The sequence below is a fragment of the Eptesicus fuscus genome, chromosome 2 (assembly GCF_027574615.1).
Source record: "Eptesicus fuscus isolate TK198812 chromosome 2, DD_ASM_mEF_20220401, whole genome shotgun sequence".
NCBI lineage: Eukaryota > Metazoa > Chordata > Mammalia > Chiroptera > Vespertilionidae > Eptesicus > Eptesicus fuscus.
In genome coordinates, this window is record NC_072474.1 from 44,839,740 (window position 1) to 44,858,776 (window position 19,037).

General features: G+C 39.9%; 1 protein-coding gene and 1 pseudogene across 7 annotated transcripts in view; one reads left to right on the forward strand and one right to left on the reverse strand.

The window, feature by feature from the left end:
- The window catches only part of PPA2 (inorganic pyrophosphatase 2), a 77,364-nt gene extending 61,162 nt beyond the window's left edge, over positions 1-16,202 (forward strand). For 3 of the 7 annotated variants that reach the window (XM_054726850.1, XM_054726861.1, XM_054726868.1), the window contains 3 exons: positions 6,653-6,722; positions 14,373-14,409; positions 16,000-16,202. In XM_054726850.1, coding sequence (XP_054582825.1) covers positions 6,653-6,722; positions 14,373-14,409; positions 16,000-16,028 — 136 coding nt within the window. In that variant the 3' untranslated portion in view covers positions 16,029-16,202. Of the gene's footprint in view, positions 1-4,526; positions 4,647-6,652; positions 6,723-12,162; positions 12,200-14,372; positions 14,410-15,999 lie in introns of those variants that run through there. The other 4 variants (XM_054726858.1, XM_054726856.1, XM_054726867.1 and 1 more) reach the window with 4 other exon arrangements.
- A 1,456-nt stretch (positions 16,203-17,658) lies between these two features.
- On the reverse strand, positions 17,659-18,175 carry LOC129150442 (peptidyl-prolyl cis-trans isomerase H-like; annotated as a pseudogene).
- Positions 18,176-19,037: the final 862 nt, after the last annotated feature.

Sequence of the window (19,037 nt, forward strand, 5' to 3'; positions counted from 1 at the left end):
CATCGCTTTGGATATCATTTCTTCTGTGCTGATTGTAATTATCTTCATTCTGAGGGTGACTGCTTCTAAGCTCTGGCATTATTTTGCTCTAATTTTTGGGAATGATTAAGGATTACATTAGAAAGAGTTGACATTTATTGAATTCCACTATCTTCCAGGTTCTATGTGTTTTATATGTGTTATTTCATTAATACTCACCAGAACCCTATTACACCTCCATTTTTTCCATGAGGAATTGAAACCACAGGGATTGAATGGTCTAAGGTCACACTGGGTGGTGGAGCCAGGATTTAAGCCAGATTCCAAGTTTGTTTACTTAACAGCTATAGCATGCCTCTACCATTTTATTTTATTATTATTTCTTACATATTTTTATTGATTTCAGAGAGAAAGGGAGAGGGAAAGAGAGATAGAAACATCAATGATGAGAGAGAATCATTGATTGGCTGCCTCCTGCATGCTCCCTACTGGGGATCGAGCCCACAACCCAGGCATGTGCCCTGACCAGGAATCAAACTGTGACCTTCTGGTTCATAGATTGATGCTCAACCACTGAGCCACCTAGGTCAGGCTACCTGTACCATTTTAAGGAATACAACAAAATAAGTTTTGTTGGCTTAAAAATTATCAGGCCATACATTCTAGATATAAATTATGTGTGTCTAGGTCATTTAAAGACAAAATCTTTAGAATTTTAACTCATTTTTTTATTTTTAATTTTTATAACTACTTGTAAAATATATTCAAAGTTGTTACATTTTTATATTCTTTGTTTTTAGTGAATAAATTACCTCTCTCTCTTGGTTCCTTAAAATGTACTGTTATAGATGAGTAGTACACTGTCTCCTCTTCCCTTTTTAACCTGTTTTCCCCACTTCATTCAGTTTAGGTTCACATTATTTATCATTGCAGTTCTCTAAACAATACACAGTCCATCAAAATTACCTAGGGAAACTGTGAGAAAACTTAACTGCATTGAATTAGGATCTCTAAGCCTTTATATGTTTTTAAAGCCCCAAATGAGCCTCTGTGTGTGTGTGTGAACCATAAAATACGAACTTTGTCCAGAAGAACACACAAGCCTTTTCAAGATTGGGCCCCTGTCTGGTCTCACTTTCCATCACTTCATGCCCCTTATTTCCTATTTCCAACAACTGAGAACTGCTTGTCACTCCTCATATACACCATGGCTATTGATCTCGAGGCGGTCACTGTTTCCTTTGCCATTGATTGTCTTCTCATTTTGTGAACTGCCTAACTTCCTCATTTTTTAAGACTTATCTTTGACTGCATCTTCTCTAGGAAACTTTCCCTTATAGAAGCCCCAATGCTAGCTAAGGTGCCAGTACACTCAGTATTCCCTCTGTGTGTTTCTATCATTGCATTTACCATAGTGATTAACTACACTAGCCCCCCAACCCCCTTATTTGTGGTTTTGCTTTCCTCAGTTTCAGTTACCTGCAGTCAACTGCGGTCTGAGATATTAATGGAAAATTCCAGAAAAATAATTATAAGTTTTAAATCAACACTGTTCTTAGTAGTGTGATGAAATCTCGCATTGTCCTGCTCCAGCCCAGGATGTGAATTATCCCTTTTTCCAGTGTATCCACACTATATACCCTCCTCACCCATTAGTCACTTAGTAGTTATCAGAAATGAGAGACCATATTCACATACCTTTATTTTAGAGTACTAGGTGTAGCGGTTAATAATGGCAGATTTTGTAGTCAAAGAAAACATGATAATTTCAAGAGAAACATCGAAAATGCTTTATTCAAAGTAATGTCCATTGCTAGCTACACATTTCCCCCATCTTTCAGGTAATTTGTGGATACCATCCCAACAGAACTTTTCTTGTTTTGAGGCAAACCATTCAGAGACCCAATTTTCCACTTCTTCGTATGTTTTGAAGTGCTGCTCAGACAGTGCGTGTGCCATTGATCTGAACAAGTGGTAATCTGAAGGAGCAAGGTCTGGTGAATACAGCGGGTGTGTTAATACTTCCCAGGCAAGATCTTTTAACGTGACTTTAACTGGTTTTGAAGTGTGTGATGGTGCGTTATCATGAAGCAAAATTACTTTGCTGTGTCTTCTGGAACATTCTGGTCGTTTCATGATCAAAGCATGGTTCAAATCGATTATTTGTTGTCGGTAGCGGTCAGTATTAACAGTTTCACCTGGTTTTAGAAGCTCATAATACACCACACCTTCCTGATCCCACCAAATGCAGAGCATTGTCTTCTTTCCGAAGCGATTTGGCCTTGCAGTCGATGTTGATGGTTGATCTGGATCAACCCATGATTTTGTGCATTTGGGATTCTCAAAATAAATCCACTTTTCATCGCCAGTCACAATTCGATGCAAAAAAGACTTTCTTTTGTGCCATTGAAGCAACATTTTACTGATGACTTTTTGATTTTCCATTTGTCTTCCGTTCAGTTGATGTGGCACCCATTTTCCTTCCTTTAAAATCTTTCCCATTGCTTGTAAATGATCAGAAATTGTTTGCTGAGCAATGTTTAATCTTTCTGCAAGTTGTTTTTGAGTTTGGCATGCATCTTCATCCAATAATGCTTGTAATTGTTGGTCTTCAAACTTTTTCGGTTGACCTGGACATTCTTTGTCTTTTACATTGAAATCATCACTTTTAAAGCATTTAAACCAGCGTTCACCAGTATCTTGAGATGGAGCATGTTCACCATAAGCTTCCCGAAGTATAGGATAACTTTCAGCAGCACTTTTCTTCAAAATAAAGTAATGAATTAAAACTTCCCGCAAATGCTCTTTTTCTTTGGCATGAAATTTGACATTTTTAAGCGTAAAAATATCTATGATGTTAACACCTTCAGCAAATTTGACATATGAAGTTTTGAAGCTTGCTGTCAGTACAACAAAATAACATACATGTCAAATCTCATATATATCAACATATGTGTAACACCATCTATTGAAAAAAAATCTGCATTAGTAACTGGTACAGTTAGAGTATATTGTTCTACTTTATTTCTAGTTTGCTAATTTCTCATTTAATTTATAGTTATGTATGTATAGGAAAAAACATAGTGTATAGAGTGTTCAATTCTGTCCGTGGTTTCAGGCATCCACTGGGGGTCTTGGGACATACCCCTTGCAGATAATGGGGGACTGCTGTACTTTGTGAATTTGTGTCCTCTACAAGTTCCTTGAAAGCAAATGGATAAAGCTGCCTTAACCATCTTTATTTGTCACCTGACATTAATAAACCCCCTTGGGGGTAAACTGTTGAATAATATTTTAAAGCCAACAAATATTTGTTGTGTTTTTAATCTAGTAGTGACTCTTCTGTTTCCAGGAGCGCTGCGTTTATTAAATTCTTTCATTGGTATTTTGAGTAATTATCTTATTCACAATAAGTTTTGTTGTTTTTATTATTTTGGTCCCACTGTTTAATGTTTACTCTGAAAGCGACATATTCTTTTAACAGAAAGAATTTCATTATTTCTCTTTTTGCCTAAAATAACTTTAAACTCCTTTGTAGGAGAAACAGGATTTTTTTGCCTTTTGGGTTTAATCTTCAATGCCTCCTACCCTCTCTTCAGCCACAGTTTATTTATCTATCTCATTTTTAAGAAATCTGAAGTGTACTATTCTTTTTACCAGTTTATTTTATTCCACTAACGATTATTTGTTATGATGCAGTTTTTCAAGTTTTGATTGCTTCTCAAATGCCCTTTAGTTGCAAAACTGCTTTAATTCAGTTATCATTTTTGTACTCATAAATTATTTTGTATTGCAACTACTCTCCTGTTTAATATGTTCTATACAGTATTATCCAAATTATCTTTGAAAGATACAAATGTGATTGTCATTTTTATTCTTAAAAACTTCATGTGGTTCCTTCCCATCGATGACAGAATATGACCCAGCTCTCCCACACATTAAACGTGTCAAAACCTACTTGACCAGCCTCATGTCTGTCCCCTTTCATCTCACTGTCTTTCCTCCATGAAAGCCTGCTCATTCTTCAAGACGTAGTTTAGATGTCACCTCTGCAAAGAATTTTTTTTTCTGGCCAGAATTAACTGTCCTCTCACCTGGGCTCTTACATCACCTGAGCTGTACACACCCCTCTGAAGAACTTGGGGCGGTATATTATCTTTTCTTTTTTATGCTCTAAATTGAGATTGAACCTTAGCACTTAGTGACAGGACTTGACAGGTAGTTTATGCTTACTGAATGAAAAATGAAAAAAAAAATGTATCCAAATTGTTTAGGTCTTAAATTTGTTTCTTTTTTACCTTTCCAGAGGGAGGTGTATTTGATCTTATACAGATGGCTCCAATTCTTTTAACTTTGTGTAGATTTACTGCAGTGTCACTTCTACAAACTCTGGAGGTTATAGTCCAAAATCATTGTCATTCTCTTCTCTCCCCTCCCTCCCTCCCTCCCTCCCTTCCTCCCTCCCTCCTTCCCTCCCTCCCTCCCTCCCTCCTTCCTTCTCTCCCTCTCTCCCTGTCTCTCCTATTTTCTTGACAACTTTGCTGTAGAATGAAAAGCCTGGGCAAATCTATATCCTGGACCTGTCTTTGAGGATTCTCATGAGTTTGAGCCTTTGTCTGATTTGAGATGGTCTTGGGAAAAAAAATTTCTCTTTACTAGTGTTCTATATTGCTGGCCGTAAATTTCATCTTTTATGTGTCTGTTCATTATTTGCAGGTAATTTCTTTTTCTATTTTTATTTAATCAATTATGTTTGCCCTATTATATATCTACTAATATGCCTTTTATTATTTTTAAATGCAGTTTGGGCTTGTTGTACACAGCATTTTTGGTATTGCTCGTCTGTTGCTTTAAGTCATGTCTACTTATTTTGGTAAACAAGATTGTATATGGGCTATATAATGTTTATAAATTTACAGCAAAATATTTGCTATCTTATTATAAAAAGGGAAGCAGCATATTCTTTGTAGTCATATTTAATCTTATTTGTAGTAGACTCTTTCAGCTTAGTCATCTTTCCATTAAATGATTTTTCTGCTTCTCTTGTAGGCCATGGTCAGATTGGGAGAGCTAAAATGTTTCCTAAATATTGTCAGCTCCTTAGGGGCTCTGTAGTTCAGTAGGAGCTTTGTATCTTCAGCATCTATAGATGGTTTAGTTTTAATGTTAGAAACATTGTACATAGTATTTACCATACACCATGGTTTCTTCAGAGGACTAGCACTTAAGACTGCAACGTCTAATTTTTTGCCTTATTGTTCTTTTTAAATTTAATTTTAACTTTCTTTATAGAAACATCTGACTTATAAGCCTTTACCTTTTTCAATTTTTAAATAAACATGGGGTGTAGAGAAGAAATTGTCTTAAAGATGATAATGCCAACTTTCATCAATTTTATCCATGTAAAGAATGAAAATAAATCCCGCATCTTGATTCTGGATAGAAAGCAAACTGACTAGTTAGTATAATTGTTATACCCAATGTCTGATTAAAGACAGATGTAGTTAAGATAGATAGATAAATAGATAGATAGATAGATAGATAGATAGATCGATCTTATATATATATATCCTGACATATTTCACAAACGGTTGTGAAAATTAATTTGATAATGTATATCCCGTAGATTCACTTGAGGGCGTGTGTGTGTGTGTGTGTGTGTGTGTGTTTCATCTATTATTTGTCTCCTTTAGGAATTTGCTAATCACTTTTTCCTTCTATTTTATTTTTTGTGTTTTTTAAAAATATATTTGTATTGATTTCAGAGAGGAAGGGAGAGGGAGAGAGAGATAGAAACATTAATGATGAGAAAGAACCATGTAGGCTGCCTCCTACATGTCCCACACTGGGGATGGAACCTGCAACCCAGCCATGTGCCCTGACCAGAATTGAAGCATGACCTCTTAGTTCATAGGTCGAAGCTCAACCACTGAGCCATGCCGGCTGGGCTTTTCTTCTGTTTTAAAAATTAATTGGGCTTTAACTCTCTGCTTATCGCCTCTTTCTATATCCATTTTAATCTGATATTTTTGATGAAATTATGTTTGAGAGGAATGATGCCTTTGCTTTGATGCAGGAGGTAGGACAAGGTACTGGGTGTCTTGCTGCATTGATAGCATGGTGTTCCCATTGTGTGGAGAAGCTTTGACTCTGTAGAGCCATTATTGATCATGGAAGGAGCTAGTGCCTTACTAAACTTCCATACTTGTGAGAAAACCGAGTTTTCATAGTCATATGATTTTCTCTCACCACTCTTAGCTTAATCTTCCATACCTTCCTTTCAGTGGCCAATTAGTGTTTATCTCCTCAGTTAGAGAAAATTTGTCCTTATAGTCATCATTCTGTGAGTCAAATTTTTTTTTCTTTCCTTCAGTAAAGGTGAAGTGTAGTTTTAGCTTAGCCTTTTATATGTAACAGGATGCAGTTGAAATTTGTATACTTTCGTATAATTTTATTTTGAATTCTGGGATGTGAAGTGCCACAGAGCACTTTTATTTATAACCTTGCCTGAAAGAATGTACAAGAATCTACATTTGTCCTACTTTATATTCATTCAGGTCCTTTTCACCAGCTAGAATCATACTGTCATGTGGAATATTTGGACTTGGTTTTCTTTTGGGTAATTGCTCCTTTTTTATCCTGTGTAATAAAAACATTCTCGTCTCATTTGCAGCACAAATGTGAAGATATGTGATAGTCCTTTCCATTGCACTCAAGAGAAAGCAAGATCATTAGTTGAATCGGTAAGGGAAAATGTCCTTTCATCTTACGTCATAAGGAAGTCTATAAAGTGCAAAAATAACACTAAAATCTATTATTTCTAATCCAGGGAATTTAAATCAAAACCTTGTAGTTGAATTATTAAGTTTTCTAAAGTACATTAACCATTTAATTTCATATGATGCTCTTTTTCTTAACATCACCAATTTATTGTTTGTATTCATTGTTCTCCTCTGTGCAGTTCTGTTCCCATGAGTTTCCCACCAGTCGGTGGAGAAAGTGCAACTGGCTGCTGGTACAGGTGCATTTTGGCTCAAGAAAAATGAAATAAATAAGACCCTTTTTTTCCATTTAATTTGGCTATCTCACAAGCTTTCTACTTCCTAGCTAAGAAGATATCCTTGGATATTTACATGTCCTACTGGTTTTGTTGCCTGGAAACAACTGAATTTATTAACAAATTGATACTTATATTGATGCTTTCATATTTAAAATAGAATGGAAGCCTGGCCGGCATGGCTCAATGGTTGATCATCGAACTGTGAACCAGGAGGTCACTGTTTGTTTCTGGTCAGGGCACATGCCCGGGGTTGCGGGTTCGATCCCCAGTGTGGGGCATGTAGGAGACAGCCGATCAATGATTCTCTCTCGTTGATTTTCTAAATAAGAAAATTCATATTCAGATAATCAAGTCATATTGCTATGTAGTGTTTTTAGGAATGATCTTAGGCTACAAATACCATTTATAAATTAAGTTTTTAACAAATATCTCTTTATGAGGTAGGAAACTAGTGAATTTAGATGTTTACTTCAGAAACAACAGACATCTTTGTTTACTATGGCTGCTTCAAACTTTTTTTTCTCTACTAATTCATCAAGTATTTGATTAGTGCCTGTTCCGTGTGGTGAGATTCTAGGTGCTGGGGATGCAGTACTAAGGAAAAGATATAAACATTCTGCCCTTGCGTAGAATGTTAGCTATTCCAGTTCGGGAGATGGATGGTTATTAAATACACAAGTAAAATATGTAGTGTCTTGAAAGGTTATTGAAAAGGAGTCAGGGACAGCCTCACTGAGCAGAGGGCTACCATGAGACAAGATTCTTAGAAGGGAAGGGAAGGGAAGGAGCCAAGTGTCGGTGAAGGAACAGCATTCCAGGCCACAGTCCCAAGGCCATGAGGCAAGAGGATGCCTGGTGTGTCCTAGAAATACCTGAGAACTACAGTGACAGTGGAGTAGAGAGAGTCTAGGGGACAAAGAAGAGGAGATCAGAAATGTTTGGATCTGGGGTTGGAAATGGAGGCAAATTATTATGAAAGAACTATAATGTAATTTGTAAAGAATATTAAGAATTTTATTTCTCATTCTGAATGGGATTGGGAATCAATGGAGGGTTTTGAGCAAAAATGATATGATCTGATTTAGATTTTAACAAGACACTTGGCTGCATTGCTGAGCAGAAACTATTGGGAAGTCAGGGAAGATGCAGAGAAGCCATTGTAGTCATGTGGGCCACCATATCATTTATTTTCTTCGTGTTTTCAATTTTGTATCTATGTAAATTACATTCTGAACTTAGTTCTCATCAGTGTTTACTATTACTTTGTTAAGGAAAAAAAATTTTTTTTTATTTTTGTTCAAGTAGTCTCACTAATTTCAGATTAAGACTATTCCACTTATTTTAGTTTTGGATTTGTGAATAATAAACAAAGATACTTGTCTTCAAATTATCTTCAAGATTAAAGTTTCTATCTTACATCTGTTTTTTGTTTCCTGTCATATTACCAGGGAAGCCATCCTCTTTTTTTTTTTTTTAATTGATTTCAGAGACAAAAGAGGGAGAGGGAGAGAGAGAGAAAACATCAGTGATGAGAGAGAATCATTGATTGGCTGCCTCCTGCATGCCTCATACTGGGGATTGAGCCCGAAACCCGGGCATGTGCCCTTACCAGGAATCGAACTCCTGGTTCATAGGTCAACAAAGTCATCCTCTTGAAAAAAAAATTGGAGGACTTGGATATGACTTAGATAATTAGATATGGGGAACAAGGTTAGAATTCAGAAATATTAATATCCAGCTTTAATTACATGGTTTGGTAACTTTGCTTCCTAATAATGAAGAGAGTGCTTGCTGATTTTTCACTGAGAATCCTAGAGTAGAAAAACAAAATGCAGAGGTTATTGGAATTTGTTTACGAATATAGACGTTTGAATTGATATCCTATTATATAAAAACCCAGGGTCCGTAAACAACCAACCGAAGGCTCGACCGAACACCAGAAGTCAGTCCTGCAGTCAGTGCTGGGTTGCCGTGGTGACCCAGCACTGACTGCTGCCAGTGCGGGTGCGGCGACCCAACATTGACTGCCAAGGGGGCTGCAGATCAGGCCTGGAGAGAGGCCCGAAGAGAGAGGCAGGGTCTGATCCGCAGCCTCTGTGGCAGCTATTGATCAGCCATTGCCCCTCTCTTTCTCTCTGGGCTTCACCAGCAGCTGTGCCTCTGTTTCTCTCTGGGCCTCCACGGGGGCTGCTGATCAACCCAGAGATAGGCCCAGAGATGCTGACTGGCATAGAAACTGAACCAAATCTGGGTGAACTGTGAGGAGCCAATGGCTGCCTAGGAAGTGGAGCTTTTAACGCTGACTGGCATAGAAACTGAACCAAATCTGGGTGAACTGTGAGGAGCCAATGGCTGCCTAGGAAGTGGAGCTTTTAACGCTGACTGGCATAGAAACCGACCAATCAGAACCAAATTGGCAGGCAGGGGAGGGCAGTTGGGGGCAAGGTCAGGCCTGCCGGAGAGGGCAGTTGGGGGTGAGATGAGGCCGGCAAGGGAGGGACATTGGGGGTGAGATCAGGTCAGCAGGAGAGGGCAGTTGAGGCAACAAGGCTGGCAGGGGAGGGTAGTTGGGAGGCGAGATCAGGCCATCAGGGGAGGGCCATTGGGGGCAGCCAGATCGGCAGGGGAGGGCAGTTGGGGGCAAGATCAGGCTGGCAGGGGAGGGCAGTTAGGGGCGAGATTAGGCTGGCAGGGGAGAGCAGTTGGGGGCGAGATCAGGCCGGCAGGGGAGGACAGTTAGGGGTGATCAGGTAGGCAGGCAGAGGCAGTTAGAGGTGATCAGGCAGGCAGGCAGAGGGGTTAGGGGCAATCAGGCAGGCAGGCTGGTTAGGAGCCAGCGGTCCCAGATTGGGATCATTGATCGGCTGCCTCCTGCATGCCTCATACAGAGAGGGATGTCTGACCCCCGGTTAACCTAAATCGGCAGTCAGACATTCCCCAAGGGGTTCCTGATTGGAGAGGGTTCAGGCTAGGCTGAGGGAACCCCCCTCCCTCTGTGCACGAATTTCGTGACCTGGGCCACTAGTATAATCATGAAAGGCATGGCTGTGTCAAAAACAGAGTTGGTTACATAGACCTCAACACACGAGGGATCATAAGAGGCAGGGAACTTCACTGCCATGGAACTCTGGGTGTCTGGGCTGCAGCGTGCTGCCACTGTCGGCAGGAGTAACACTCTAATAGTTAAACCACAGGACCAGCCGATTATATTTTGTGGGCAAGCAATGTGAATGGACAACTCACCAGAGAGGATACTTAAATGGCCAGTAGGCATGTGAAAATGTATTCAGTCTCACCAGTAATCATTGAGATCAATCTAAGACACAATACAATTTCATAGTTATCATTTAACAAGTGTCAGAGATGCAAAGTGTTTTTAAACAAGTGGTGAAAGGAGATCTCTCAAACTTGTTGATATATTTGGCAGGGGAGGGCTGTTGGGGGTGAGATCAGGCCGGCAGGGAAGAACAGTTAGGGGCGAGATCAGGCCGGCAGGCGAGGGCAGTTGGGGTGACATCAGGCTGGCAGGGGAGGGCAGTTGGGGTGATCAGGCAGGCAGAGGCAGTTGGGGGAGAGATCAGGCCAGCAGGGGAGAGCAGCTGGGGGCAAGATCAGGCCGGCAGGGGAGGGCAGTTGGGGGCGATCAGGCAGGCAGGCAGAGGCAGTTGGGGGTGATCAGGCAGGCAGGCAGGCAGGCAGGTGAGCGGTTTGGAGCCAGCTGTCCCAGATTGTGAGAGGGATGTCCGACTGCCTGCAGGCTGACATCCCCCAAGGGGTTCCCTATTCCAGGCTGGGCTGCGGGAACTCTCCTCCCCCTCCGTGTATGAATTTCGTGCTCCGGGCCACTCGTCCTTTATAATAAAAGGCTAATATGCTAAGTGTCCAGTCGGCCAGTTGGCCATTCAACCAATCAAAGCATAATATGCATTACCACTCAAAGATGGGCAAAGGAAATGAAAATAAAATCAATAGCTACTAGCCAATTATATTTTTTTATTGAAAAAGTTGATTAAACTTACAGTCTTAAAATACTTTCCCATTTTGTGTATGGATAACTAAGAAAATGCTTGTAGGAAATTGGTGGGATTGTTTGAAGGAGAGACACTAAATACATAGCATTTGTATTAATTTAAAATACAGTTCGTGTCTGGATAAGGGACTGAGGCCAGCATAAGCTTTCTTTGGTTGATAAAAGAAAGAGGAATACTTCGGTAAGGAGAACTCTAGATTTGTTTTAAAGAAATAAAAGATAGGAATATTTGTGATAAGTATTTTTTAGAGTGGGAAAAGAGGAGGAGATAGCATTTTTAGAATGGGGGTATAAAATAACACTGACTATTTTATGGAGAATTTCTCTTAGATGAGGAGAGGGTGCCCACATTCTTTACCTACTGAGAAACAGAAGTAACTGGAATTCCTGGCTTTGTTTCTTACAGGGAAAATATAGTAGTGGTGGTCCTGAGGGTGAGGGTTGGGCTTGGGGCACTTTTAGATGCCGCTCTGCATTTCTTTGTTCTTCCAGTTTCTACAAGCAAGTGTCAACCTTGTTACTTTAAAAGTCTGGAAGTCATTGGTAGTTAAATAGCTAATGTTTATCATGATCTCATGTTGGTATTTTTAAATATAAATCCTGGTCTCTCTTTTGGCATATGCTAATATGGAAAAATGTATAAAAAATAAATTACCTTCAAACTTTAATAGTTTACTACCTCTGAGTGTTAGACTTACCTATGATGTTTGTTTTCTTTTATATAAGGCTTTGTATATTCTGAATATATTCTATCAACCAAGAAATACATTTTCAGAATGAAAAAATTAAAATAATCTGGAAATTATTTTTAAATAACGTTTAATGGTAACTGTCTTAGGTAGAGTAGTTTGTTCATTTCTTTTCTGTAACACTCTGTAGGTTAATGAGAAGCTGCTCAGTTATTCTGTCTTATATGCCATACATTTTCTTCCTCTGAAATGTTTGCAGCTCCAGCAAGAAGCAGCTGCTGATTTTAAACAGGAAATCTAACCAGCTAACTTTTTAACAATCTTTTTAATATGTGTCCTACACAGTTTGTAGAGCATAACAATTTCAAAGAACAATCAAGTTACTCTGTTTATATTCTGTTTAGAAAATCAGAGTCATTGCATCCTAAAGGCTTAATCTCAGTGAGTATAATTTCATGTTGTAGAGTTCCTCTCACACCCAGATTCATTTCAGTTCTACCACCCTCAAAACCAGCCATGGTTAAGCATTTTCGCCATGATAGGAAACTGAATAGAATTTTTCTTGTTTTTTTTTGAAGTACTTGGAAAATGTCAAGTACTTTTTATTTTATATAAAATTTGTACAGAGGTCTTTATTTACATTGTTACATCATCCTTTTCTATGACAGAAAAAACAAAGCATATTTGATTAGGGTTGTTTTTAAATAGAGTTGAAGGAAAAATAACTTTAACCAATTATGATTTTGGGGAGGGCTATGTATTAGTTAGGGTTCTCCAGAGAACCAGTCAGTAGCATGTGTGTGTGTGTGTGTGTGTGTGTGTGTGTGTGTGTGGAGAGAGAGAGAGAGAGAGAGAGAGAGAGAGAGAGAGAGAGAGAGAGAGAGAGAGAGAAGAGATGAGATAAAGATAGCAGAGGCTTGGGAAGTCAAAAAACTGCAGGGTGGGCTGGCAGGCCAAAAACCCAATGGTACAGATAAAGTCCAAAGATGTTTTGCTGGAGAATTTTCTCTTGCTTAGGGAAATTGCTCTTTTTGTTCTATTTGGGCCCTCAACTGATTGGGTGAGACCCACCCCTCCAGTGGAGGGCAATCCGCTTTACCCTGAGTTCACCAATTTAAATGTTAATCTCACTCCAGGGTGACACATTCACTATGATAGGGAAGGTTTTAATATTGCTGAAATTTAACTGTTTTTCCTGCTGAGTTGTTCTTATTCAGTATTGCCCTTAGACCCAGAGGATACTGCTTTGGCCCTCATCCAATCCTGTCCCTCCCCACAGGGCAAGACCAAGGGACCAAAGTTGTGCCTTCACTGGCAGCCCAAGCCCCCCATTCTAGACAACCTACTGGCTACTCAAGACCCTAGAATTCTTTGCCCAGACAGCTGCAGGCCCATTTTCAGGGTCTGTGTGGGCATCTGCCCAAATTCACACTCATTGCTCTGTGGACTGTGTGCTCACTGTTACTTCTGCAGGGGTCGGGGTGGGGTTGGTAGGGGTTGCATAGATGTGTGGGCTGGAATTTCCACTTTTGTGCAGGTGAGGCCTCCAATGTAGAATGGAGCCTGGGGTGGGAGGAGACACGGGGCAGGGTGAGGGCCGTGTGCCTCTTCTCACGCTGCCATCCTCAGGCAGTCTCTGAGGCATCCAGACGCTAAAGGAGAGCTCCCAAGTGGTTACAAAGGCATCTTTACAAGATACTGGGATGAAACATACTTTCTATTTTAGCCATCCTTCTGTTAGCTTGGTTTATAACTTTTAACTGTTCAGATGTATGGCGTATGGTCTTTGATTTCTACCTTTGCCCAAGACCTCAAATGCCAAAGTTAGGTCTTTCCTCTTGAGGGTGAGCAAATTCAGAGAATTAGAAGTTGATTGTTGAATTTGAAATATGAAAAGTGTGTTTCAAAGTCAGGTTATTGTTGGGGAGATGAGGTTCCGATTGGGGAAGAGCCCGTCACGATCCACTCTTTGAGCTCGGCAGTGATTACATAGATGTTTATTGTAAGTACTCTTGGGCTGTGTGCATGTCTACCTATGGAAAATGGATCTTCCAATAAAGTGTTTTTTACAAAAACTTTTGAAAATGTATTCTTTGTCAGAAAAAAATTTAAATCTCAAGAAAACCTTTCTTTTAAATTTGTCCACCACAGGTTGTATTACATCTGCCCTAAGAATCTTGGCCCAGTCATCAAAATAAACAAAAATCATCTTAAAAGTTCTAGAAAGCAGCTACATAAATTATATAGTTTGTATATGTGTCTCTGTATGTGTACACGCACCGCATGCGCATACTTATGAATGTGTGAGTTTGATTTTTGTTCTCAGGACCTCAGCCAAAGAAGCAGCTGAAAGAAAACCTCTCTCCTCATTCCCAGTAGTTCCCAGGGGCTAATGAGAAAAGATATTTTCAAGCATGCTTTTTCTATTTAACTCTGTATGGTTTGTTTATCTGAATGAGTGAACAGTGATAATAAAGGCAAAAGGAATTTTTTTTTTCAGGTTAGAGAACTATTATGTGTGAACTTGGTTCTATAAATTTATGAGAAAAACTTTTGGATACAGTTTCTACATCTAAAAATTCATTGTAATGGAAACTCTGTTCTTATCTTTCAGGTATCATCTTCAATAAGTAAAGAAAGTAATGAAGAAGGTATGGTACATTTGGGTTCTTAAGGAGCTAGAGGTATAAATTTATTCATTTTTAGTAAGTGGAAGCCAAAAAAAAATAAAATAAATTAATTTAAAAGTTATATAAACTGGAGAGTATTATGCTAAGCGAAATAAGCCAGTCTCAGAGAAAGACAAGTATCATATGATCTCACTCATATGTGGAATCTAGAGAACAAAGTATACTGATGAGTAAAATAGATCCAGAGACATAGAACCATGGAACAGAATGTCTAATCTCAGACGGGGGGCGGGGGCCGGGAGGGGGGTGGTGCGGGAGGTGGGGGGTGAGAAGAGATCAGTCAAAGAGCTTGTATGGATATATGCAAAACCCATGGACACAGACAGTAGGGTGGTGAAGGCCTGGGGTGGGCGGTGAGGGGGAGCAGGGGCTAGCTAGAAGGCATCAATCGGGGAAAAAGGGGGACATCTGTAATATTTCAACAATAAAGGTACAATTTTTAAAAAGTTATGTAAACTAAGTAAAATACTTTTCAAAATAGTCATTAAAATTTTCACATGAAATAGTTTATTTCTTAATTTCAGAAAATGAGAAAGAGTACATTCATTACTTTTAGATTAGAAAATGGTTGATTATGTGGTGACTTTTTTAGTGAAATAGAGAGATTCCAGCTAGTTCTAATAAGCTTAAAAAGACTCAAAATATCTGATTTGGGATATTTTCTTTATCTTTCATCACTTTATTTTAACTGAAGATCTTAAAATTGAAAATTTGTAGCATGATTAAAAATGCCATATTTTTACTACCATTTGAAGCTGTTTTGAGAAACAAGTAAAAATATTCCGTGGTAAAAATTTCAGAATACAAGCATATGCACATATAATTTGTCTTTCAATATTTGGGCAGACCTTTGGCTGTTGCTTTAATATGAAACAGTAGAAGAATACTGAGCTTGCAGATTTGGAGAAAAGAATGAGCACTATTTACTGTGAGTCCAGTTGTAGGATGTTGAGGAAGGAGCAGAACCATAGAGCTGGTTTCATGGGGAAGCAAGCTCCATTCCTTATGTGGGGAACAACCCATTGTTTCTTTGTAATACTACCCCATTTTGGATATTTGACAGGCAGTCAAATTTTACAGTTCAAGGTTTTTCTAGAACTTGCATGCTGCAGCTAGGGTACTAACTTCTGTAGTATTCGATAGAGACTAAAATGACCCAGGGAGAAGTGGGAAATAAAGTGGGAAGGCTCTAGAATATTTTTTTTTAATATTTTGTATTGATTTCACAGAGGAAGGGAGAGTAAGAGAGAGATAAAACATCAATGATGAGAGAGAATCATTGATCGTCTGCCTCCTGCACACACCCCACTGGGGTTTGAGCCCGAAACCTGGGCGTGTGCCCTCACCAGGGAATGGAACCATGACCTCCTGATTCATAGGTCGATGCTCAACCACTGAGCCATACATACTAGGCCATGCTAAGATTCTGGATTGTTTTTACCTGCCTGAACACTTCCTAAAGGTCTAAATTAAATTTGTCTTATTCTTCCTTCCTTCCTCCCTCCCTTGAACCCCTTCCCTAACACCCTTCCTCCCCCATTTTAAACACAGAGCAAGTGTGGCACTTCCTTGGCAAGTGATGGGAACATCTGAAGTTCTGCCATCAAGATCCCAGTCTCTGAGGACTTCCAGACTGTCTCCCTCAAGTGCTGGAGATAGGCAGATCGATGAGAATTTGCTAACTTTCTGTTGAAACTCTTTTTCCCCCCAAACTTTCTGGGACATGCACTATGTAAATAAACACTGGTTTTGAATTAGTCTCCTCCAGATATTTATTGATATGATAAAGATTTCATTTAATTTGTAGCAGAAATTTAGAAGCACTGAGTTTGGCCAGTTCACATTTCTGTGCCCAAAGATTTTATTGGGCTTATTTCTATAGGTTAATGTAACAATTATAAATTTAGTACATTAATAAGATTTCTGTAGATATTATTGTTTTCATTTTCATACCTTATTATCCCTTTTCAAGTCCCTTGCTGGCAGAGACTTCATTAGCCAACCTCTGTCCACTTATTAGTTCTGTGTAAAAGTGTTTACATATTAAGGCTCTTAACTATAATTTTTTGTTTCAGAGGTCCGAAAGTCTTTGAGTCTCATCCAGTTTCCTTAGTTTCAGTTCTCATCTCTATGGTGATGACTCCCAGCTATACATAAGAAGCCCATCTCTCTCTCCTGGGGTCTGCCTATGGCAGTGGTCGGCAAACCGCGACTTACGAGCCACATGCGGCTCTTTGGCCCCTTGAGTGTGGCTCTTCCACAAAATACCACGTGCGGGCATGCACGTACAGTGCGATTGAAACTTCGTGGCCCATGTGCAGAAGTCGGTTTTCGGCTCTCAAAAGAAATTTCAATCGTTGTACTGTTGATATTTGGCTCTGTTGACTAATGAGTTTGCCGACCACTGGCCTATGGGACATCTCTTCAAATGCCTTAGACCCCTCGGGTCCAAAACTGACCTCCTATTAATTCCTTTGTTCTTGAACAATGAGGTTAACATTCTTTTAGTCCCCCCACTCAAACTCTTGATACCATATTGAACCTCTCTTCTATCTTCACTCATAAAGATCATTTAAATCTGATTGTTTCTTTGTCATCTTCGTTCTTTCACCCCCATTCTTTGCTTACTGTCCCCCTTATTTCACGGGGACTGTTACCACAGCCTCTCTTCAGTACCCTCCTCCTATTCCCCAGTTGCTCTAGTTCAGTTTCATACCCTCTTTCCTCCTAAGTCCTGCCTCTGGCTTTTCTCCCTGCATGCCATCTTCCACATTTCTAAACAGTTGTCTTAAAGCGTAGGTCTTGCCTTGTTATATTTTTCTCAAAATGTCTTCCATGGCTTTTCATACTGAGAAGAAAACAGACTCCGATTTCCTCAGGAGTCCCATCCTCCCGCCACGCCTGCTACTCACTCCTCCACACGCCTTGTGTTCGCGCTCCCAGTGCTGTGCTTCTCGTGCCGATTCTGGTCACATGTTTGTCTGGTTTGTTTTCCCAGAAAACACACATTATTTACAGTTTAAAACATGGGAAATCTTGGGTTCTGAATCTGTGATACTTCCAAGATCTCTTGATCAAACAGGGCAACAACAGGCCGGGAAGCAAACACGGGCGCCAATCCAGATGATCTTACTTGAGGGCACCACTCAGAGCAAGGGCAGGCCTGCAAAGGCAGAGGGGTCAAGGTGTGAGTCAGTCTCGCTCTGGACTTCATCTCCCCACACTGGTCACCACAGGCAGCCTGGGCTCATTGTGGGGGCCGCAGTCTTTCTCATCACTAGGAGTCTGTCAGTGATTTTCCAAACACTGCATGCTTCCCATCCAGCCAGGCACCCTTAGAGCAGGTGATGAAGGCCTGGCAGTCATTTGTGTAGGGCCACTGTTGGCCATGGGAAGCAGGCCTGGAGCTGAGTGTCTAAATTTAAAATTTCAATCTGCACATGGCCCCCGGTAGATACTGATGACTCCAGTACCGTCTCCATTAACAAAATCGCCACTCTGAGTCATGACATCCTTTATGACCCTGTGGAAATGCCACTTTGTATCCTATAGGAACCCTATCTTTCCTGAATTCTCCAGGGCAGAACTGCCTAAGGTTCTCAGCTGCCTTAGTCACAAGGTCTGCAAAGAGCCTGATCTCCATACAGCTAACATTCTGGCCTCCGATGCTAACATCAATGAACACCACAGTTGAAGGGCTTGAATTTGCCACCGCCATGCCTCCAATCCGGAACTTCATATATTTTTTCTTCCCTTTTTGTTCTATTAGTATCATTAATACATGACATTTATACAATATGCTTTGTGGCTTACAGAGCACTATTATAATAATTACAATTTCTTGAGCAGCTGTTCTATATGAGGCACAGTTGTAGATGTCCTATGTGCACATACTGTATAAGGTAGACATTGTCTACTTCATATTGAGGCTCAGAAAATCTATAATTTGCCCAAGGTCACATAGCTAGTTAGTATGAGAATCAGAATTATAACTCATTACTCTCTGACTCTAAATCCATTGGTCTTTCCACTTCCTTATGCTTTCCTCATACGGCTCATTTTGATGTAGGCACAGCTCAGAACAGGCCTGTTGTACAGAAAAGTAAATGGGTACAGAGGGTGTGATTAGCCCAAATGAAATAGCAATGTCCCCTTGAAATGTCTTTGGGGAATGTGTGAATCTCTGAAAGACATCAGAGAATGTTAAGGAGAGAATGTATTGCTTTTAATTTTATTGATATATTGACTTTTTAATTGTGAAAATATAACTTACAGAAAATGGGGAACAACTTATTTCAATCGTTGTAAACAAGCTGAATTACCAAAGGATAGGTAAGTGGGCCTGTGGCTTGTGGCATATTAGTCTTTTGAAGGTTGGAAGAGAGAAGCCATGTCTGATGAGCCTCTTCGTATCGGGTGCAACTGTGCATCTGTCAGTCATGTCCTGAATCCTGGTGCACGCTGGGGGTGTGTCTCTTCTCTCTTCAGAATACACAAGACAGGGTTCTTTCCCCCTTTTTAAGTGCATGGTTGAAAAGGGCTGAATCACAGAAATATTAGGGGGATTTGATTGGATCAGTTTACAAAAC